Below are 19,112 nucleotides of genomic sequence, written 5' to 3'. Positions count from 1 at the left end.
CGAGCGTAAACGTGGAGTCAACGCGCGCGGAAGGCAATGGAGAATCCCATTAGAGCGACAAACAGAAGCAACCGACACCGACAAGCCGCAAACGCGAGGGTATCTTTGGCTGACTTGCAACCTCACGAGAGATTGCAAGCCTGCCGAAGATACCATCGCATACATGAGGCTCATGATTTATACTTGTTGAGGTTGGTAGTTTCTGTTTGTTGATCTGGTGGGATTTGAGCATTATGAAGTCGCTACAAGTATCTGCCCACACAAAAACGTTCGCAATTTTCTTTTTTTTCTTTTTTTATTGCCTAGTTCATCATACTGGGCTTGGGACGAGGCGCTCCTTCGTCGAGGTAAGAACCCGACGGCGTCTTCTTCACGACCATGGCCGGAGGGGGTCCGGGTAGAAGTACCGTCTGGATGGAACCCGGGACCTGGGCGTCGGCACCCTGGACCGGTGCTTCGGCATCTAGGGGCTGTGGCGCGAGAAGCAAACCAGCAAAGAACACACAAGAGTGCGTGTCGGCACTTCATGTTTTCTTTTTTATAAACGTGAAACGCTTTAAAAAGAACAGAAGCCCCCATTCCAAGAAATTCGGCCGTCCTTATGTGCGACCGAACGTCCGCTCCACATGACACTTGACGTCACGGTTACCACGTTACGTCATGATATCCACGTGACACCACCACTTTACTTCATAACGTCACGAGACGCTTAATGCCCCCCGAAAGAAATTGAAGCGTTAGCTTCTTTTGAGCACTTACCGCGACAGCGTACTTGTCGTACATGATCTTGAACACCACACCGACAGCAAGGAGCAGAAGAGTTACGAGAAAGAGGGCGATGACATAAAGGCTGAAGTCTTGCATTCCAGCAACTGCGTGAGCAGGAAGAAAAACACACGTTAAAATTTCCTCGAATAATTTGAGCTATAGGTAACCAGTGCGAATGACGCAGTCGTTAGGGCAATCCTACCGCTGCAATCACCTGGCGGGTGTACCTCTTACGTTTAGGCAGCAAACAGTTATGGGCGAGGAAAGTCGAATATTCGTTTAGTTCCAGGCTTTCTTTCTTTTCAACACTTCTCTGTCTCTCTCTCTCTCTCTCTCGAATATTCGCGTTTCGGATTCGGGTTTCGGGTCGCATTTCGGTTGTCCGCCATCATGCCTCTTCACCTTGCACGAGGACGTTACGATGGCAGGATTCCATTGGTAGATACAAAAATGTGAGAAATAAAATACAAGAGCAAAAAAGGTACACATCGCGACACTGTTAGCGCGAACACGACATCGGCGCATTTTCGCATTTTACTTCTAAATAGTATTAGCGAGCACGAAATTGTATCGCCTACATTATAGAACTAAATGAGGTCTTTCCGTAGCAATAATCACTTGGATGACATCCCTTGGCTTCAAAGATAAAACTGGAAAAACCTGCGAACTGTTCATACAAGCACAGCGAACTTTTATGTTACGTGGGAGGTAACTTTAATTTTATTTTTTGTTACGTCGGACGTGTTATCAGAATGTTTCATTAAATAGAAACAGGAAAGGGAATGAAAAAGGTCAGCTGCCCTTGTCCTCTGCTTCTAAAAAAAATGTATTCGATATTAGAAGAAAAAGAAGTGCAAAGCATCCTACTATCATTTTTAGAGCTCTTACAAATATGTGAACAGGGAAAACTTAGTAGAAAATGTATTTTCCCCTTCAATATTTAAAAGAAAATTCAAAACTTTTCCAGGTAAAAAAATGTCCCTAATGTTTTTAATAAAATAACAAAAAGATTTTTTTTCAATTCTTATGAAATAATATAAAAACAATGTCAAAAAGATTTTTCTCTTTTTTCAGAAAATAACTTACAAGGAAACGTTATTTCAACTTCTTTTTAATTTTTTTTATAAATACGTCTACAATAAAATTTATTATTTATTCCCTTTGAATTTTTTTATAAAATAACCAACTGAAAAAACGTCATTACATCTTTTTCATTTCTTTTTATAAATAAGTCTACAAAAAATTCATTATTTTTTCCTTTTGAATTTTTTAGAAAATAACCAACAAAAAATGTCATTAAAACTTATTTTGGATTTTTCTTTTATAAATAATATTACAAAAAAAATCCTTATTTTTTCTTCAGAGAGTTTTTTTTTTTTTTTTCAATAATCAAAACAAAGTGCTTTTATAAAGGAATTCAGTAGAACCCCGGAAAGTCAATAAGAAGCCTAAAAAAAGTAAAAAGAATGTTGAGACCTGTTTATGTAAGCGAAGGGTCGCCATAGCAACAGCTCCGACGAGAGCATTCTTAACAAATTCAAACGCAGTCGAACGCCAGTTGTGTGAACGAGCCTTTAGAATTAATGCTCGACAAGTGAAAAACACGCGTTCGTTCCGTCCGCACAAAGGCACTCGCAGAAAAAAAAAAAAACAATAAAAGATGGGAGAAAAACGAGCTGCGCTCACTCCCTCAACTCACAGCCTGAACAAGCATCAAGGTGATCTGGCGTCGATTATATGGCGCCAGTGATCATCGCAGTCACGTGCTCGGCAAACCGCAATACAGGCCCGGAGTTCTAGACATTGTAATACCGATATCTACAGGGTGTCACAAAAGAAAATGTACACGGTATTTTTTACCGCAAAAATAAACTACGCATCGCCGAACGCTCATTCTCCGCCCAAAGGAAGAGCTAGAGGTCACAACCGGATGCCAAAGTTTCAGCCCGATCCGATAACTCAATCAAAAGTTATAAGTGATTCTCTGAAAATTTCAATGGGAAAATGGCGGCCGACAGAGTTTTCAAACACATGGGGCTCTATGGCACCAGAAACCGAAAACAGGCAAAAATGGGCTCCATCTTCCCATTGAACTTTTCAGAAAATCACTTATAACTTTTGATTAAGTTATCGGATCGGGCTGAAACTTTGGCATCTGGTTGTGACCTCTAGGTCTACCTTTGGGCGGAGAATGAGCGTTCGGGGATGCCTAGTTTATTTTTGCGGTAAAAAATACCGTGTACATTTTCTTTTGTGACACCCTGTAGAACTCCGCGGGCTCTGCCGAACCCCGATAGGGATCGGCCATTCCTGTAACTGCTTCTATTGGACAGGAGCCTGAATGCTTCTCCAGGCATTTAATAGTCACCATTCCAAATCAAGTGGTCACGCTGTGCACGAGTTCAAAATATAAGCGAAATTTGAATCAGATAATTTTTATGACTACGACTACGTCATCAAGTTTTGCGAAGAGACTGAAAGACAGCATCCAATTTTATCTTTATAATTACACCACCAAAAAAAAAACTTTTTGGTTCGTGGCGGTGCGTGCGAATGTACTTGGGCTCCAGTAGCCCTTGTGAGCTTGTGCAAAGTAAGCAACATTTCAACCCGATATTGTTGCGCGGCGTCTTCGGCCTAATTTGCAGCCAAGGCTTAAAGGGGCTTGCTCCTTGTTTCAGAACGTGTCTCGACTGCTCGAAAAAGCTCGCTCGGTGGGAGCGCCTATTCCAAAGCCCGTTCAAGCTCGCGACGTTCGCCACATTCCATGTATGCTAAGGTTAGACCAGATGTAACTATGGTAAACTCGAGAGACTCCCGCCCGTGCATACATTTTAATTCAAACTCACAGCAAAGGCGTTCGTCGCTAAAGTCTCCACAGTTGTCCTTGCCGTCGCACTTGAAGCCATGCCAGATGCATCGGTTATTGGCACACTTGCTCAATCCAGATCCACAACCGCCGGAATCTACGGAGAGAAAAAAGAAAGCAGGCAAATGAGAGTGTTCAACGTAGGTTTGTTCGTGTTTTGTTTGATCGTTATTTTCAACCGAATTATTTCTATAGTTATGAGAAGATTTGTGAACTCATGAAGTTAGACTCGTTGCACAACAGGAAAACAATTCGTGAACTGACATATTTGTATAAGATTGTAAATTGTATAATTGACTCCCCAGAGCTACTCAGCCACATCTATTTGCACGTTCCTCGTCAGTCTTGTAGATTTTATACTTTGTTTGATCCTATCGACTTTTATCATGCTGCACCCATAACACACCTACAACTGACTTATAACCATTTAGAACGTATTTGTGCGAATGTTAGCCTTAATACATTTGATGAAAAACGTAAATTTCATTGTTCTTTCCTAACGTTTCGCTTTTATCCTGTTTAGCGTTGTATTTCTGAAGGAATAAGTGCACCACTAAGGAGGCGTCAAGCTGTTGGTGGGTCACTGAAAATAAGCATAAACAATAAACAATAAACAATATATTTGTAAAATGTCTTACGCGCAGGGCATCTGAGCCTTTAACGATAAAAGCAAAAATACTCAGGAAAACTGGGGAATTAGCTAAAAAAAGCGAAACTGGGAGTAATAAAATAAAAAAACGGACGCACACTGACGACACGCACTGTCTCGGTTTGATATGGCATGTGTGCGTGTCCGTTTTTTTTTTTTGTTTTTTTTATTATATTATTATTATTATTATTATTACTAATGTGGTCATCCCAAGAACTACGTATTGGAATGACCACATTGAACATTTGAAAAATAAATTAGCAAGAATTGTAGCTCTCGTATATAGGAATCGTTATATACTTCCGAAGCCAGTCAATCAATCTATCAATCAATCAGTTTTTTTTTCAAGGGGTAAATACTCCTTGAAATGGTCCCTTGGTGCAAAAGGCGGTCGTGTCGCCTGACTGGGCACCAAGGTCAGCCAAAGTATTACTGTATAAATCTATTTCTCTCTCATTTAAATTACTAGTGTCATCTGGTTTGGGGTACTATATCACAGCAACAAAACTTAAGATAATACACATACTTCAAAAACGAATCTTACGTAATATTGCTAACGTGCCTTTTTACTCGCATACTGAAAACCTGTTCAGAGTGTATAAAATAATAAGTTTCATAACATGTATAAATATAGGCTTTATACAAGATATGAAAATGAACTGCTCCATAATAATACCTACATGACAAATATGGCTGGTTTAAACCAACCTGTTTCCAAATGTAACAGTTTCGTAACCACAAATACTGGAATGTAGACAGTTGTCGCCTAAATTTTGAAAGAGAAATGTTAAAGCATAGATAATCCAAACTCCTTAACACTTTTCACTCGAATGATGTTATCTTATACAAAATAACTATAAAAAATTGCGTGATATGATGTAGGATTTTTTTCCTCTAATAGCGTTTTTTTTTTTTCAGTTCTGTATCTTGTGTATTCGCTGCTGTAGAATGCCACTGGGACAGAGATCTTGTAAAGCCGCTTTTGCGGCTTTCTTTCTCGGTCTCCGCCATTCAAAATGGGAAATAAAGATTACTATTATTAACATCATCATCACCATCAACAACAACAAGACGACTACCACCCCCACCGTCATCATCATCATCATTAGTACTATAGTAGTAGTATGATCGAGCAACTTAAAATCATTTATGAAGTTAATTACACCTAAAGTGCCCTTCAGTTTTGTGCAAGATATGATACATATCTTCTTAGTGTTCGTAAGTGCCGGGGAGCATTGTCAGGAATGTTTTCAGAAAAATCCTCTTTTCAGACGATTGCAAAATTGATTGCTGCGTAAACATGACTTTTGAACATGCATGCCCCGAGTCTTTCTATGGACCGTACAACATTCCCAAACGACTAAGGCTCCCAGAGGCAGTTTACGTCGTGACCGCACCTACGACGAGAAAACACAGTGGCGACGTATCTATCCGGAGCGCAAGTTTGTCTGCTTTTTTCGCAGAGCAGAACGCCTAACTCTGATCGGCTCTGATTGGAAGAATCGTGGGTAGACTTCAAGGCAGCTTGCTTTGAGGCCTAACTACTATCCTCCGATCGGAGCCAATCAGAGCTCGCCGTTTTTCTGACGTCACCACAACCCCTGCAAAAGACTCAGACGAACTTGCATTAGGTACAGCCCAACTTGTACGGCACTCACTACAAGTATTCGAAGTACCTGTGATCAATTACTTTTCGGAGTAATTTCAAAATCATCCCATTACATTTATTGTGAAGTAATCACAACAGATATCTGGTTACTTTTGGAAGTACTAAATGACTCGTAATCGTCACTTTTTTCCCCCTCCCGTCTCTATAATGACGGTTTTTGTTCGTACGAGAGGCCTGCCAATGAATCCTCAAACCAAACGCTTATGACAGAAGGACGGTTTACCGAAACCGGTAGATTAAGGAGATCAGCAGCTGATGATTTAGTGGTTCTAATCAGTGAATGGACAGCACGAAAGACACCTTTTTTCAAAACCGACTGACAACTGTTGCTTTGAAAATCTGAAGTAGTAATCGGAGAATTAACGGCTTTTTTTTTTTTTTCTTTACCAGGTAAAGGTTAATTCTTTTTAGTCTCGAGGAATTAAGTATATTAACTCAATACTTTTTTAAGCAGGTGCCATAGTAATTCTATTGGATGCTTTCTTTTTTTTTTTTTGTCCTTTGAGCAACGTGTGTACATGACATAGTCTTCCCCACGATACATGTATATTTCTTCATTTCTACGTAGCATTCTTTCGCTCCGAGCTTGGAATAACTCTGACGAGGTTATAACTTGTAGGTTTCTGATGTTTTCGGATTTTATTTTTAATAAAAATCCCAAAAACGTTTTTGTTTCCACACAGTTTTTTTTTTTTTTTTTTGCTAACGATTTGGAGGTTTCTTGAAGTTTATTTCCGTTAGATTCTTAAGTCTCTTAGATTACGAGGATAAGTTCACTACATTTCAATATTTTGTTTCAAATTTAAAAACAAAACAAGAAATAATGTTCGGTTACAAACGTACCTTAATTTATTCCGAACTCACCAGTAGCGAATGATTCTAGTGCAACTGCAATTGGCATTCGCTCACTTGCCACTGGCAATAATAACTATCCCACAACAAATATTGGCTTCGTTGAAGCATACAAGTTCATATACTTTCCTGTTATAAAAACTCTACCCCTCCTTCCCCCAAGGAGCGCAAATAGTAGGGTCTAAACTAGAAACCTCAATGACTTTTGTCGTTACCCAGAGGTACCATGACCCGTTGTCCTGTAAGAAACTTGATAACCTAAAAGGTACCCCCCCCCCCCCCCCCAACAAAAAAGATAATAAAACTCTTCAGTGGGCAGGACGCAAGGGCGCAAGTAAGCTGGTGTATATTAAACAGTTTAGCGAAAAACTCGAGACTGGGATAATGACGCCCCGGCCCTTTCAGAAATATACCTCCGGAGCTTAGACCTAAAATTGCTTGAGATGATCAAGCATTATCACCCGAGCTAAGTACTCATTAGAAGATACGTGGATGACATATTGGTACGTGTCCGTGACTGAGCACTTGCTGGTTCCATCGAGAATACCGTACACAGGGAGGCACCGGAGTTGCAGTTTTCTACAGAAAAGCCAGTCAACAACGCACTTCAGTATTTAGACCTCCAGCTCAGATTGGTTCCCGGTTTGTGTTGGTCGTATGGGAAAGAAAAGAATAAACCAGTACTTCCTTTTGATAGTTGCCAATCAAAGCATTTCAAGGCAGGATTGGTTCGAAACATGATTAACAACGCGGTTCAAAAGTCACGTTGGCACTCCATTATGACGTCGACTCAAGTTGTGTTTTCCCTGCTACATGTTGCAAAGTATCCCCGAGAATTTATTTCCAAGCAGCTTTCGTACATTGTTGCAAAAGACAAACAAATTAGGAAAATGCCCGAGCACAAAAAGTTTGTAGTCGTACCGTTTTTCTATAAGATTTCACACAATTTAAAATCAGTTGGTGATAAGTTTGGTTTACGCATGGCGTTTAGCACAGATAGCAGTTTGAAACGGTTAACTCCGTTCGCTTCCGCCCAGAAAGGTTGTTTAAGAAAACACAGGGAAAAGTGTGTTACATGTATTTCAGGTATTGTCTACAAGATCCCTTTTGATTGTGGTTTGTTATATATAGTTTAAACGAAGCGTTGTGACTTGCCGAACATGAGCGATGTGTCAAAAACAAGGATCCATATTCCGTGGTGTCCAAGTATATTCAGCAGTGTAGGAATTGCGTGCCTTTATGGAACTCGACAACCACAATTGTAACAGAAAAACACAACCACACGTGCCTTCTGAAAGAGTCAATCGCAATAACGATGTATGGGAATGCAGTGAACAAGCCTTCTTTGTCTTTCGATGCCGAATGGAAGCAATTTCTAAATCTCTAATGGTATTGTTAACATTATTTTGTGTGTGTGTGTAGTCTTATAGCTGAATTTCTCAGTGAAAGGTCCAGCGCAATCTGTTAATTTCCCATCGTATGTTTTTTATATATATATAATGATGTGTCATCTTTGGTGCTGTCAGCTATTTTGTTGGTTTGACCCCATTGTTAGAGGTCCGGTGTCGTGTCTTTTGTGGAGAGAGGTGATGTTAAGAAGGTTTCCTTTCCTTCCTTCTTTTCTCAACCCTATGTAAAGGGTTCTTTCCTCAATAAAGGTTTAGCTCTGTTTGAGTTGTTCTCCTTCTCTTCCTTGTCGTCCTGTCATTACCTCAGTCTCGGGTCTTCTGTGGCTTTTTTTGGTACCACTGACCTTGTGTTCTTTTAAAATTTACATGAACAACACCGACTTTTTTTCCTTTTATTTTGCCGTTTTGACTCGAAAGTTCTGAGTTTTTCGGATAATCACAATTTATAGAGATGTTTACCGCCAAATGTTTATTTTCCAGATTTTTTCGAAATTATTCGAAGGCGCACAAGCCTAAAGCGTCTATTTCTCATTTCTATAGTGCTTAGATTTAATCACGCAAATATATCATTTTTTAGCTTTATTGATTTGTTTAGAAAAAGCCGTGAAAGCTACACTTATGCGGGTCGTACAGGTGAGTTATACGGCCAGGGGGACACAGTGTAGGGGGCTAATCGCAACGATCAGTCGGCTAAGTAAGCAAAAGTTGTTAATGAACTTTTATTTAGTGAAAACGGACATATGGTTTCAATTAGAAACTTGCTGAGTGTCATTGAAAACCACTAAATCACTAATCAGTAAGATGAGAAGTGTTCCAGAGCCACTTAAAAGATGGCGCCGGGGTTACTATGGTTGCAACGCAGTCAGTCTCACAAACGCAAATGCGTTACCTATTTTCAAACTTTGCAAAAAACAAAAAACAAAAAAAAAACATCGTTTTTTTATGAAACCTGGACTGCCACTTTGAGACTTAAATGAAGGTTTTACTTTTTTTTCTTTGCTCATATTATTTTTTATTATACCTACGCTATCTTGTTCAACTTGGTTTAAGATCAGTACGCAATGTTACTGTAACAGGCTTCAAAAGGACTCCGGATATCAACCTGCGATAACAATCGGGGAAATTCTATCTAGCCACCATTGGGTAAAGGTAAATTTACACGTTTGAGCTGTATGCTCAGTTGTGCAAAGAACGCTTTTGCTGTGAGTTTGGATTTAAATTTATGCACGGGTACGACCGCTTTATGACATATCTCGGAAATCTGAGACCTGGGACAAAGGGAGCGCCGACACATATAATGTGTGTCGTCCTTCATTTTTGTCCCTGGACTCGGGTTTCCGAGATGTTAAATTTGCACCCCCTCGCCCGTATATTTTCGGTTATTTCTTTCGCATATTAGTGCCTACGACGAGATCTCTGGAACGAGATAATACACTGGCACCACCAATTGGGCGGCCCTGGCCCACTTCCGGTTAGAGCATATTTTCTTATTGCTTATGCATGGTTCTTTAACTCTTACCTTGAAATATTTCTGACAAAGGTATAAGCTACTATTTGTCATAGGCAGTGCGTAGATTCGCTCTCGCAAATACTGCAAATCCTTCGATTTGGTTCAAGACCGCAAGCGTTGGAGGGCAATTTGCAAACTGGTGCCACCTGGTTTCAACTCCGCGCAACGCGTTGCGGTATAGAACGCAAAGGAGTTATAACGCAGTCGGTCATACTCGGACGAAAATATCTGAGCATCGGCAAAACTCACCGGGCTGCTCAAATCCGGTTATGACGATCTCGAATCCTCCCAGCCTCTTCAAGACATCCCTCTGGGACACTGTCCACTTGAGAGTCAGCGTCGACGACATCTTCTCCATGCTCTTCGTGCCGGTGTAGTCCTTCCCGCACAGGAGATCCGTCGTTTCCGACGACGAAATGAGCTGTTTCGAAAGATCGACGCTCGTCAAACAGCTCAAACCACCGACTCAGCAGTATACTACTCTAAAAAGAATGGCTCACCCCGGACCTGGGGGGGGAAGGGGGGGGGGCAAGCTTTCCCCTTGCCCCGCCCCCCCCCCCCCCTGTTGGTACACCAATGCCAAGGTCCAAGCGCTGTTTTAGAATAGCCCATGGGTTGTATAGACCTAAACGCGGGAGTCGTGGACAACTGCCCCATTCCTTTCCCCTATTTCCACACACGACATCGAGTAATGGTCTAGGCAATGCAAAAAATGGCTGCAGAAACCACTATTGTTGGTTGTCTATGAATTACGATAGCATTCGTCGTGAGGCTCATGACTCAGGTCACTGTGAATATGTCGACGAAAAGTTTTAGTAAAAACTTTGTTTTAGGAATTCTATTTTCGCGCCAAATTTGGTGGGGAAACTGAGTTGGTGCATGACGTCAATTTTTCCGATACATTTAGCGGGGAACCTGTATTTGTCTTTGGGTCTCGTGACGTCAGATCACGTGACTTCAATTTTCTCGCCAAATTTAGAGGGGAAACTGAAAAGAAGGAGGGCAGAAACGTCCCCGAAATCAGGAGGTGGGCAAGGGGGGGGAGGGGGGGGGGGCGAATGCTATTTTTTATTAATAAATGCAGTTGTTTACTTACTCGCTCACTCTTATAGTCCCTGACGGCTGAAGAGGGCAGGGTGTGCGGCGAGAACGAAAAATCTTTGGGATAGTAATTGGGCTTTTACCATTAGCGAACAAGTACGCCAAAGACCAAATCGGGAAGCAAAGATCGCGATCGTAAAATGCCACGCTGTGCCTTTCTCAAACTGTCAGTACGTGCAAAACAAAACAGAACAAATTGAGAGCTTCAGTAGAGGCCATGTTCTTGAATTCCCTCAATACATATGACGTCACTACCACTGGTACCCCGCTACAAACGAACAATTTTTGCTGACGTCGTGAAAATAGAGCAGCACGAGTATTTGTTTTCTTGCAAGATTGGCGCGCACCAAAAACCATGCTCGGCCTGATGCCCAATGCGCTTCGCCGCTTTGGACATTACGCGGAACAGATGTTTCGTGGGCTTGGGACTCTTCCGCACTTCTTTTGTTGGAACAAGCTTTAGAGAAACGGCGCGCTTCCCCTCTTTATGTCTGTCCTCGTGGACACGGGTTCTTTCGTTTTTCGCTGACGAATCCTGCCCCTTTTTTCTGGCCGATTTGTGAGGAGAGAAGGTCGGAGTCGTCGAGTACCTCGAGGTACATGTGGCAGATGAAGGAGTCGGAGACGGTGTCGAAGAAGCGGAAGGACAGCGTGAACTTGGCCGCCGACTCGACCTGGAAGGGCAGCCGGCAGGTGCCGCTCTTGGGCGTGCTGTTGCGCCGGTGCGAAAAGAGCACCACGGAAGCCTGCTCGCTGAACAGAGGCAGGTGCACGGGCAGCGGCTTCTGGCCCTCGCTGCAGAAGTCGTTCATGTAGTCTGGCCCAGAACAAAGAGGGAGGAAAGAAATGCATGCTAGAATTAGTCATCTCAGTCATCTATACGCTTAGGCTATCGAAACTCAGAGCCACGATTTTCTTGTGGGGGCCGCCATTTTGGTGCTTAGTGCAGGGCGCACGCAATCGGCGGCCGACATCCATGTACAGGTAGTAAGGTGATTAGTTGGGGGAGTTGGTAATGATTGAACAGGGTTAAAATTGCGCACAAATAGAAAGGAACAGTGAAGAGGAAAGAGAGAAGAGTCACGCGCAAACTCACAATACATCCAGTTCTGAGTTGGCACTTGTCTCTTCTCTCTTCCCTCTGCACTGTTCCTTTCTATTTGTGCGCAGTTTTAACCATGTTCCATGTACAGGGTCGGCCCGCTAGCGCTACATTTGGGCGGAGAATGAGCGTTCAGCGATGCATCCTTTATTTTTAACCTAAAAAAAGTTTCTTTTTAGGTTATGTGTGTATATATCTGTATTTGTGCGGAACATTCTCTTTGCATCGAGAGTCTATAAATACACCCGCCAATAAGAAAACAATTCACGCATATAGACTTGTACGAGTTCCTATAATGCGAAATTAGAGCGCACCTCCTGGTGCTTTTTGATTTTCCGATATACCATCGAAGAGGAATTAGAGAAAACAATATATATATACAGGGTGTTTTTTCTTAAGCTTAACAGATTTGTTTAAAAAAAGCCGTGAAAGTTACACATATGCCGCTTGTGGAGGTGAGTTATACGGCCAGGGGGACATAGAATAGGGGACCAATCGTAACGATCAGTCGTCTAATTAATTAAAATTTGTTAATTAACTTTTTTAATTATTGAAAGTAGACATATGGTTCCAATTGGAAACTTGCTCAGCGTCATTGAAAACCACAAAATCAGTCATTTTCAGAAAGACTTTCGGCGCGTGAGAAGCGTAGTATTGTACTAAAATTATTACTCGTGGAGCAGGTACAAGGCTGGTTCTAGATAAGAGACGGAAAAATCGCGCGGGCGCCTTATCGCAACCGCTAGCTTTGTACCTGCTCCACGAGTGGTAACTTTAGTGCACTACTACGCTTCTCACGCGCTTAAAGTCGTTCTGAATATTACTGATTGAGTGGTTTTCGGTGACGCTGAGCAAGTTTCTAATTGGTGCCATATGTCTATTTTCATTAATTAAAAAGGTAATTAACAAATTTTAGTTCATTAGTCGACTGACTGTTGCGATTAACCCCTTATAATATGTCCACCTGGCCGTATAACTCACCTCCTCAAGCGGCATAAGTGTAACTTTCACGGCGTTTTTTAAACAAATATGTTAAGCTTAAAAAAAAAACACCCTGTATGTATATATATATATATATATATATATATATATATATATATATATATATATATATATATATATATATATATATATATATATATATATATATATATATATATATATATATATATATATATATATAAATGAAATCAGTCATTTTCAGAAAGACTTTCGGCGCGTGAGAAGTGTAGTATTGTACTAAAATTATTACTCGTGGAGCAGGTACAAGGCTGGTTCTAGATAAGAGACGGAAAAATCGCGCGGGCGCCTTATCGCAACCGCTAGCTTTGTACCTGCTCCACGAGTGGTAACTTTTTGGCTTTCGGCGGGTTAGTGGAAACTTTGATTCTTTGATTCATTGGATTAAGTACGGTTCATTCATCTGCACATATTCATTCATATCCTCCTCGGAGACCACATACGATGGTGTGAAGTGCCCGTGTTGTATATATATATATATATATATATTATTTTATGTTGATTTTTTTTTTGGTGTAGATCACAGAGGACGAAGAGGGTACAAAAGGATTTCGTGAAGTCGTGGCCTGTGACGTCACACGACGTCACAGTTTCCCCGCTAAATTTAGCGGGAAAAATGACGTCATAATTTAGTGTCAAGTGACCAATACGCAAATTCAGTTTCCCCAACTTTAGCGGGAAAATTGACGCCACGCGACCTCGATACCAGTTCAGTTTTCCCGCTAAATTTAGCGGGGAAAATGATGTCACCATTTCGTGCCACGTGACTTACACACAAATTTAGTGTGCCCGCTCAAGTTAACGTGAAAATTTACGTCACGTGACCTCAACACCAATTCCGTTTCTCCACTAAATTATCCGGTGAATCGAACCGGTGTTTAGTTCTCTGACATCCCATAATGTAACGCGTGCGGTTATGCCGACGCCGACGCCGCAATACACGGAAAGAAGTGCCTAAGAGCTGGGCTCTAAACGTTCAGTCAAATAAAAAAAAATATCTTTCGTTACTCAAAAAATTACCTTTTTCCTTGCAAAAAAAAAAAAAAAAAAAAAACCTTTATCCTGTTTTTTTTTTTTTTAAACCTTTTCGAGTAACGAGCGCTGTCTATGAAGTTGTCTGCGAACTACAAATGAACGGCAGCCCAACTTACCGCCAGCCCGTTAGAACACACTGGAATGAAGCTGTTGTATCGGTTTCGATTCCTTTTTATATGCCTTATACTGCGGATGCTCAAGGAAGAATCATCAAGAGAATGAAAGACGTTTACCATTCCCTGTAATACAGAATTAGAGCGCAGCTCTTGAGGAGGAGGAGGGGAGGGTACGGAGAGGAAAGAATGCCCCTCCTCTTCCCCCTTCCTCCCTCCCCCTCCCTCGTGACCTTCATGATTGACCTTCGTGACGTCACTCGTGACCTTAGTGACGTCACACGTAACGTCACGTGTGGCGTCACACGTAACGTCACGTGTGGCGTCATTATTGGAAACATCCCATAACGCAACGCACGGTTACGCCGACGGCGACGGCGACGCCACTCAAGCCGGAAACGGGCGCCCTAGAGCTGCGCTCTAAAAAGACTAAATACGCGCGAAGGTAGATGCAAAATGGCAACACCGGGAAGCGAAGTCTAGAGAAAGGGTGTACACGTGCACTGAGGCTTACTCCAAAAAGAACCGTTCAAAAACGTGACTTCCTGTGCTTTAGATATTGTAAGGAAGTTCAGTCGATATTGTTTTGCTCTGTCGCGAACTGCTTTAAGGCCCGTTCACACTCTTGCGACCTCTTAAACCTGGGTTCCTTAAAACTTCTTAAACCAGAGAATACACTGGCGCCATCTATTGGGAACCAGTGTAAACTCGGCGGTCCGGCATATTTTTTTTTAATTTCTCGCGCATTATCCTTATTTTTTTGGCTCGAAAAACGTTTGTCAATGTTATAAACGAGCCTTTCTATGGGTATTACGCACATTTGACCTCGGAAATCCCGCAAAACCTTCGCTTTTGTGAAATGCAGTTCTAGGGTCACCGCATAGATGGCGCCACAATGTCAGTGTGTCCCCTCATTCTAGAAACATTTAAGAAGTTGTAAGAGATCTCGTCTCTCTCAGTCGTACTCGGTCGCAAGAGTGTGAACGGGCCTTTAGGGTCTTCTGGAGAACGGAAAACAGCTTTCTTGCGGTAACAGATAAGGCTTTGGATAACTGGCCACAATGGTTTTAAGCCGGTAGGCTAGGTGGCGTAAGCTACCGCCCGTTATAAAGAGCACAGCCACTATTAACTTATTACCCGTCCATCCATCCGATGGTAGAAGTGTCATTTCTACGCAAACATAGATTATTCGGTGCTTATGGTGCCTGGCACTTGTCTTCTCTAACTGGTGTGTTTACCCCGTTCAAAAAAAGTGGTCCCTCGATTTGCGCTTGATGACGTCATAAGAGTGTCATGCTGTCACCGGTCGCGATCCTGGCAGAGTACCAGCAGCGGTAGTAAATGTGGCAGACGCATGTTCTGCTGCAGGTCGCTCGCCAGTGTGGCAGTCCACGGAAGTTCGGAAACCTCAAGTTGGGACGTAGCTCTATATTGTGACGCCTCGACGACAGCGACACTCGGGTTCGCTCGTGCTTTTCGCCAGCATTTCTATGACCTACCGCCGGGATCGCGACATCTGGCAGCAGCACACACCGGCTTCTGTGACGTCATCTGTTGCTACTTCAGGACCACTTTTGATGTACACTGCATCAAGATGAGCAGGCCCGACAGAACGACGGCCAGTGTTGTAAAAACTCCCGCATGAGGAGCCCCTGTCACGTAAGGTCCCTATTGAAAGTGTGCCCTGTATTGGAAGCTGTTGAATCCCTGCACAGTCGCGGACATAAGTGCGAGCTTCTTGGGTTTCAACGCGTTCTAGCTCACGAGCCCTCGTGCAGAGGGAGCACAAGTCGAAGCTACCTGCTCGCGCTACATGCACGTTCAGCGGTGTCGGTTGTTCCATCATTGGATCGAATTTTTCATCGATCGGCACGTGACTTTCGGAAGGGCTCCATAGGCCGTTGACAGTGAGGCGCTGGAACTGACTGGTGCAATTTTATGCACGGGAGTCGTTGGTCGTAATGGGAAACCGCGCATCTAGCCAAAAACAACTAACCGTAAACAATAAAAAAAAAAAAAAAAAACATGAATGGCGTGATGGTGCATCAAACCCAGGGGGGCTATGTTGCGCTTTTTGCACTCCCAGGAGACTGGGGAGAGGGAAGTGACGTCAACGACACAGCAAACGCAGATTGGGTGTTGATTTCGTTTTCTTCTGTCAACATCCAATCTGCATTTGCTGTGTCGTTGACGTCACTTCCCTCTTCCAAGTCTCCTGGGGTGCTATGTTGCGCTTTTTGGACTCCCAGGAGACTTGGAAGAGGGAAGTGACGTCAACGACTAGAGCAAACGCAGATTGGATGTTGACGGAAGAAAACAAAATCAACATCCAATCTGCGTTTGCTGTGTCGTTGACGTCACTTCCCTCTCCCTAGTCTCCTGGGAGTCCAAAAAGCGCAACATAGTCCCCCTGGGAGTGCAAAAAGCGCAACATAGCACCCCAGCAGTCGCCCACGCAACGAGACGTGTGTCAAGTTCACGCAAATGCGTGTTTTATCGTTTCTAACATCCGCCTCTATGCATGAAATCGCGGCAGTAGCCTCGCTCTCAGCGGCTTATCACGACAGCGACGCCACATGAGGGATCTTTGCCGCTCCTACGGGCTTTACGACGAGCCATCTCCTTTTGATGCCGACTGCATACGGGGCAGGACGCTAAACACACCAGTCCGAGGGGCGCTCCAGGCACCATAGAAATGTGCATGTCCTCTTTCTGTGACCTCATCGTACCGTACCAGTGGCCATTCCTTCTTCTGACGAGAAAACCAAATTCAGCGCTGCAGATTATATGCTGGACTTTACGCACGCGGTTGCAAGGTCTTTCACAATGACCGCAAATGGGACGTGAGCGCAATTGAAGTACAGGCTAATAAGCATGTAGGTCAACTCACAAGCCCGATAACTGCCGTCCATCTCCACGGCATTCTTCCTCGGCCCCTGTGCCGCGTCGGCCATGGCGATGACCGACGCGGCCACTGCCACCAGCAGACGACGGTGGGCACCCAGCGGAAGGGATGCGATGATCCTCCGAGCGTGGTCAGCTGTGGCCCTGGGCGACTTGCACCGACCCATTGCTACAAGTCATGGTGACGACCTCCGGCGCCGCAGTGTTGTTTTGGTGTACGACGCTTCCTCACGGCGTGTCTGGACCGTCGTCGAGCATCGAGGAACCCTGGTCAGGTTCTCTTCGTCTTTTTTTTTTTTTCGCGTGGTACCACTGATCTCTATGATAATAGACCAGACCAGGGTTGGGCATTATCGCGATACAAATGTATCGCGATAGTATTTCAGAAATAGATTTTGTATCAGTATTTCTGTATCGCGATACCTTTTTTTCACCAGTATCAGTATTCCTGTATCGAAATACATTTTGAATGTTTCTTTGTATCGCGATACAATCAGGGTGAAATGTATTTCGTTACATTTCTTGAGAAATACACCCCCCCCCCCCCCTAAAAAAGAAAAATGCAAATCCAAATATATATATATATATATATATATATATATAAACGAATATGTGCAGATGAATGAACCGTACTTAATCCAATGAATTAAAGAATCCAAGTTTTCAGGAACCCGGCGGGTTCCTGAAAACTTGGATTCTTTAATTCATTGGATTAAGTACGGTTCATTCATCTGCACATATTCGTTTATATCCCCCTCGGAGACCACGTACGATGACGTGAAGTGCCCGTGTTGTATATATATATATATATATATATTTTTTTTTTTTTTTTTTTTTTTTTACTTCTGAGGACATTAGGGTCAAGGAGATGCTGGGGCATTGTTGCCATGCTGACGAAGGTTCCTTTCGATTCTCCAAACTATTTTTCTATGCGTCCTCTTCTCTCTTCTGAGAAGTGTTGCGTAGTCGGGGACTCGAACCACGTGGCGTGCCAGGAGTGGAGGCAGAGCATCTTGTGCCGCAGGTCCTTAGGTAGGGGTTTCTTGAGTCATTGTTTACTGGCATTCAAAGCCCGCTGCTAACCGTCTCTTTTGCCTTGGCGTACACAGTACACCCAGCCGGCAAAACTGATTCACAGTCCATTGCAGCCCGAATGACAAATGACACTGCCTGCATGATCTTCAACGAGGTAACCTACAACGAAAGCGCGTATTGTCGTTTGATACAACAATGCGGTAAAGTTTCATGTTCAAGGCCACACCTACAGACAAAGAATACCAGTTCATTCCACCGTGACGTCATGTGATAAATGTTGACATGGGCGTCCTTATTGGACAGGGGCATGGTGACATTTTGATGGAAGTTAGGATGGCATAGAATTTATATAGAGGTCGAAGTCTTTTCGCATCCCTCGTCAGACAGACAGGATGTCAGGAAAGGGACCGCGGTCAGTCTTTGATGGAACGTTTTTTTGAGCCCACTGAAGACTATTCGTCGTCCGAAATCACTACCTTCAAGACAAAGTGCCAAGCCTACAAGAAAGTAATTTCAGAATCAAAAACTTCCACCTCTAACTTCAAGCTTCATCTCATTTGGCGTCTCAAACGAATTTGAAAAATGTATTGCAGTATCAGTATTTCTGTATTTGTATTTCTGCCCTCCATAAAATGTATTCCTGTATTTGTATTTCCAAATACATTTTTGGGTATTTCTGCCCAACCCTGGACCAGGCCTGTGCCTATCTCAAATGCTCCACTCAAAATACTGTATTTCAAATACTCTTGGAAGTATCTTGGTATCTTGCTAATACTTTTGATCGAGGGTATTTGGTACTGTATTAAGGCCCGTTCACACTCTTGCGACCGAGTACGACTGAGAGAGACGAGATCTCTTACAACTTCTTAAATGTTTCTAGAATGAGGGAACACACTGACATTGTGGCGCCATCTATGCGGTGACCCTAGAACTGCATTTCACAAAAGCGAAGGTTTTGCGGGATTTCCGAGGTCAAATGTGCGTAATACCCATAGAAAGGCTCGTTTATAACATTGACAAAAGTTTTTTGAGCCAAAAAAATAAGGACAATGCGCGAGAAATTAAAAAAAATATGC

At 42.9% G+C, this 19,112-nt stretch overlaps 1 protein-coding gene across 1 annotated transcript; it reads right to left on the bottom strand.

The window, feature by feature from the left end:
* Positions 1-302: 302 nt before the first annotated feature.
* On the bottom strand, positions 303-17,168 carry LOC121046140. The gene is made up of 6 exons (XM_040499991.1): positions 16,988-17,168; positions 11,418-11,644; positions 9,976-10,147; positions 3,618-3,734; positions 760-872; positions 303-470 (listed from the first exon to the last, which is right to left on the bottom strand). The coding sequence occupies exons 1-6, from the start codon at positions 17,166-17,168 to the stop codon at positions 303-305; spliced, it is 978 nt and encodes a 325-aa protein (XP_040355925.1).
* Between the last annotated feature and the right edge of the window lie 1,944 nt (positions 17,169-19,112).

The sequence above is a fragment of the Ixodes scapularis genome, unplaced genomic scaffold (genome assembly GCF_016920785.2).
Source record: "Ixodes scapularis isolate PalLabHiFi unplaced genomic scaffold, ASM1692078v2 PGA_scaffold4__175_contigs__length_147842914, whole genome shotgun sequence".
Taxonomy (NCBI): Eukaryota; Metazoa; Arthropoda; class Arachnida; order Ixodida; family Ixodidae; genus Ixodes; species Ixodes scapularis.
This window is presented reverse-complemented; position numbering and strand designations above follow the sequence as displayed.

Bases quoted from the DNA above. Each gene is read 5' to 3' on its own strand.
- LOC121046140 (XM_040499991.1), bottom strand. From the start codon at position 17,168: ATGGGTCGGTGCAAGTCGCCCAGGGCCACAGCTGACCACGCTCGGAGG. The intron at 10,148-11,417 runs GTACTCGACGAC...CTTTCGAAACAG, and splicing joins TCTGCCACATGTACCTCGAG to CTCATTTCGTCGTCGGAAAC. The intron at 873-3,617 runs GTGAGTTTGAAT...CTGCTCACGCAG, and splicing joins TAGCGACGAACGCCTTTGCT to TTGCTGGAATGCAAGACTTC.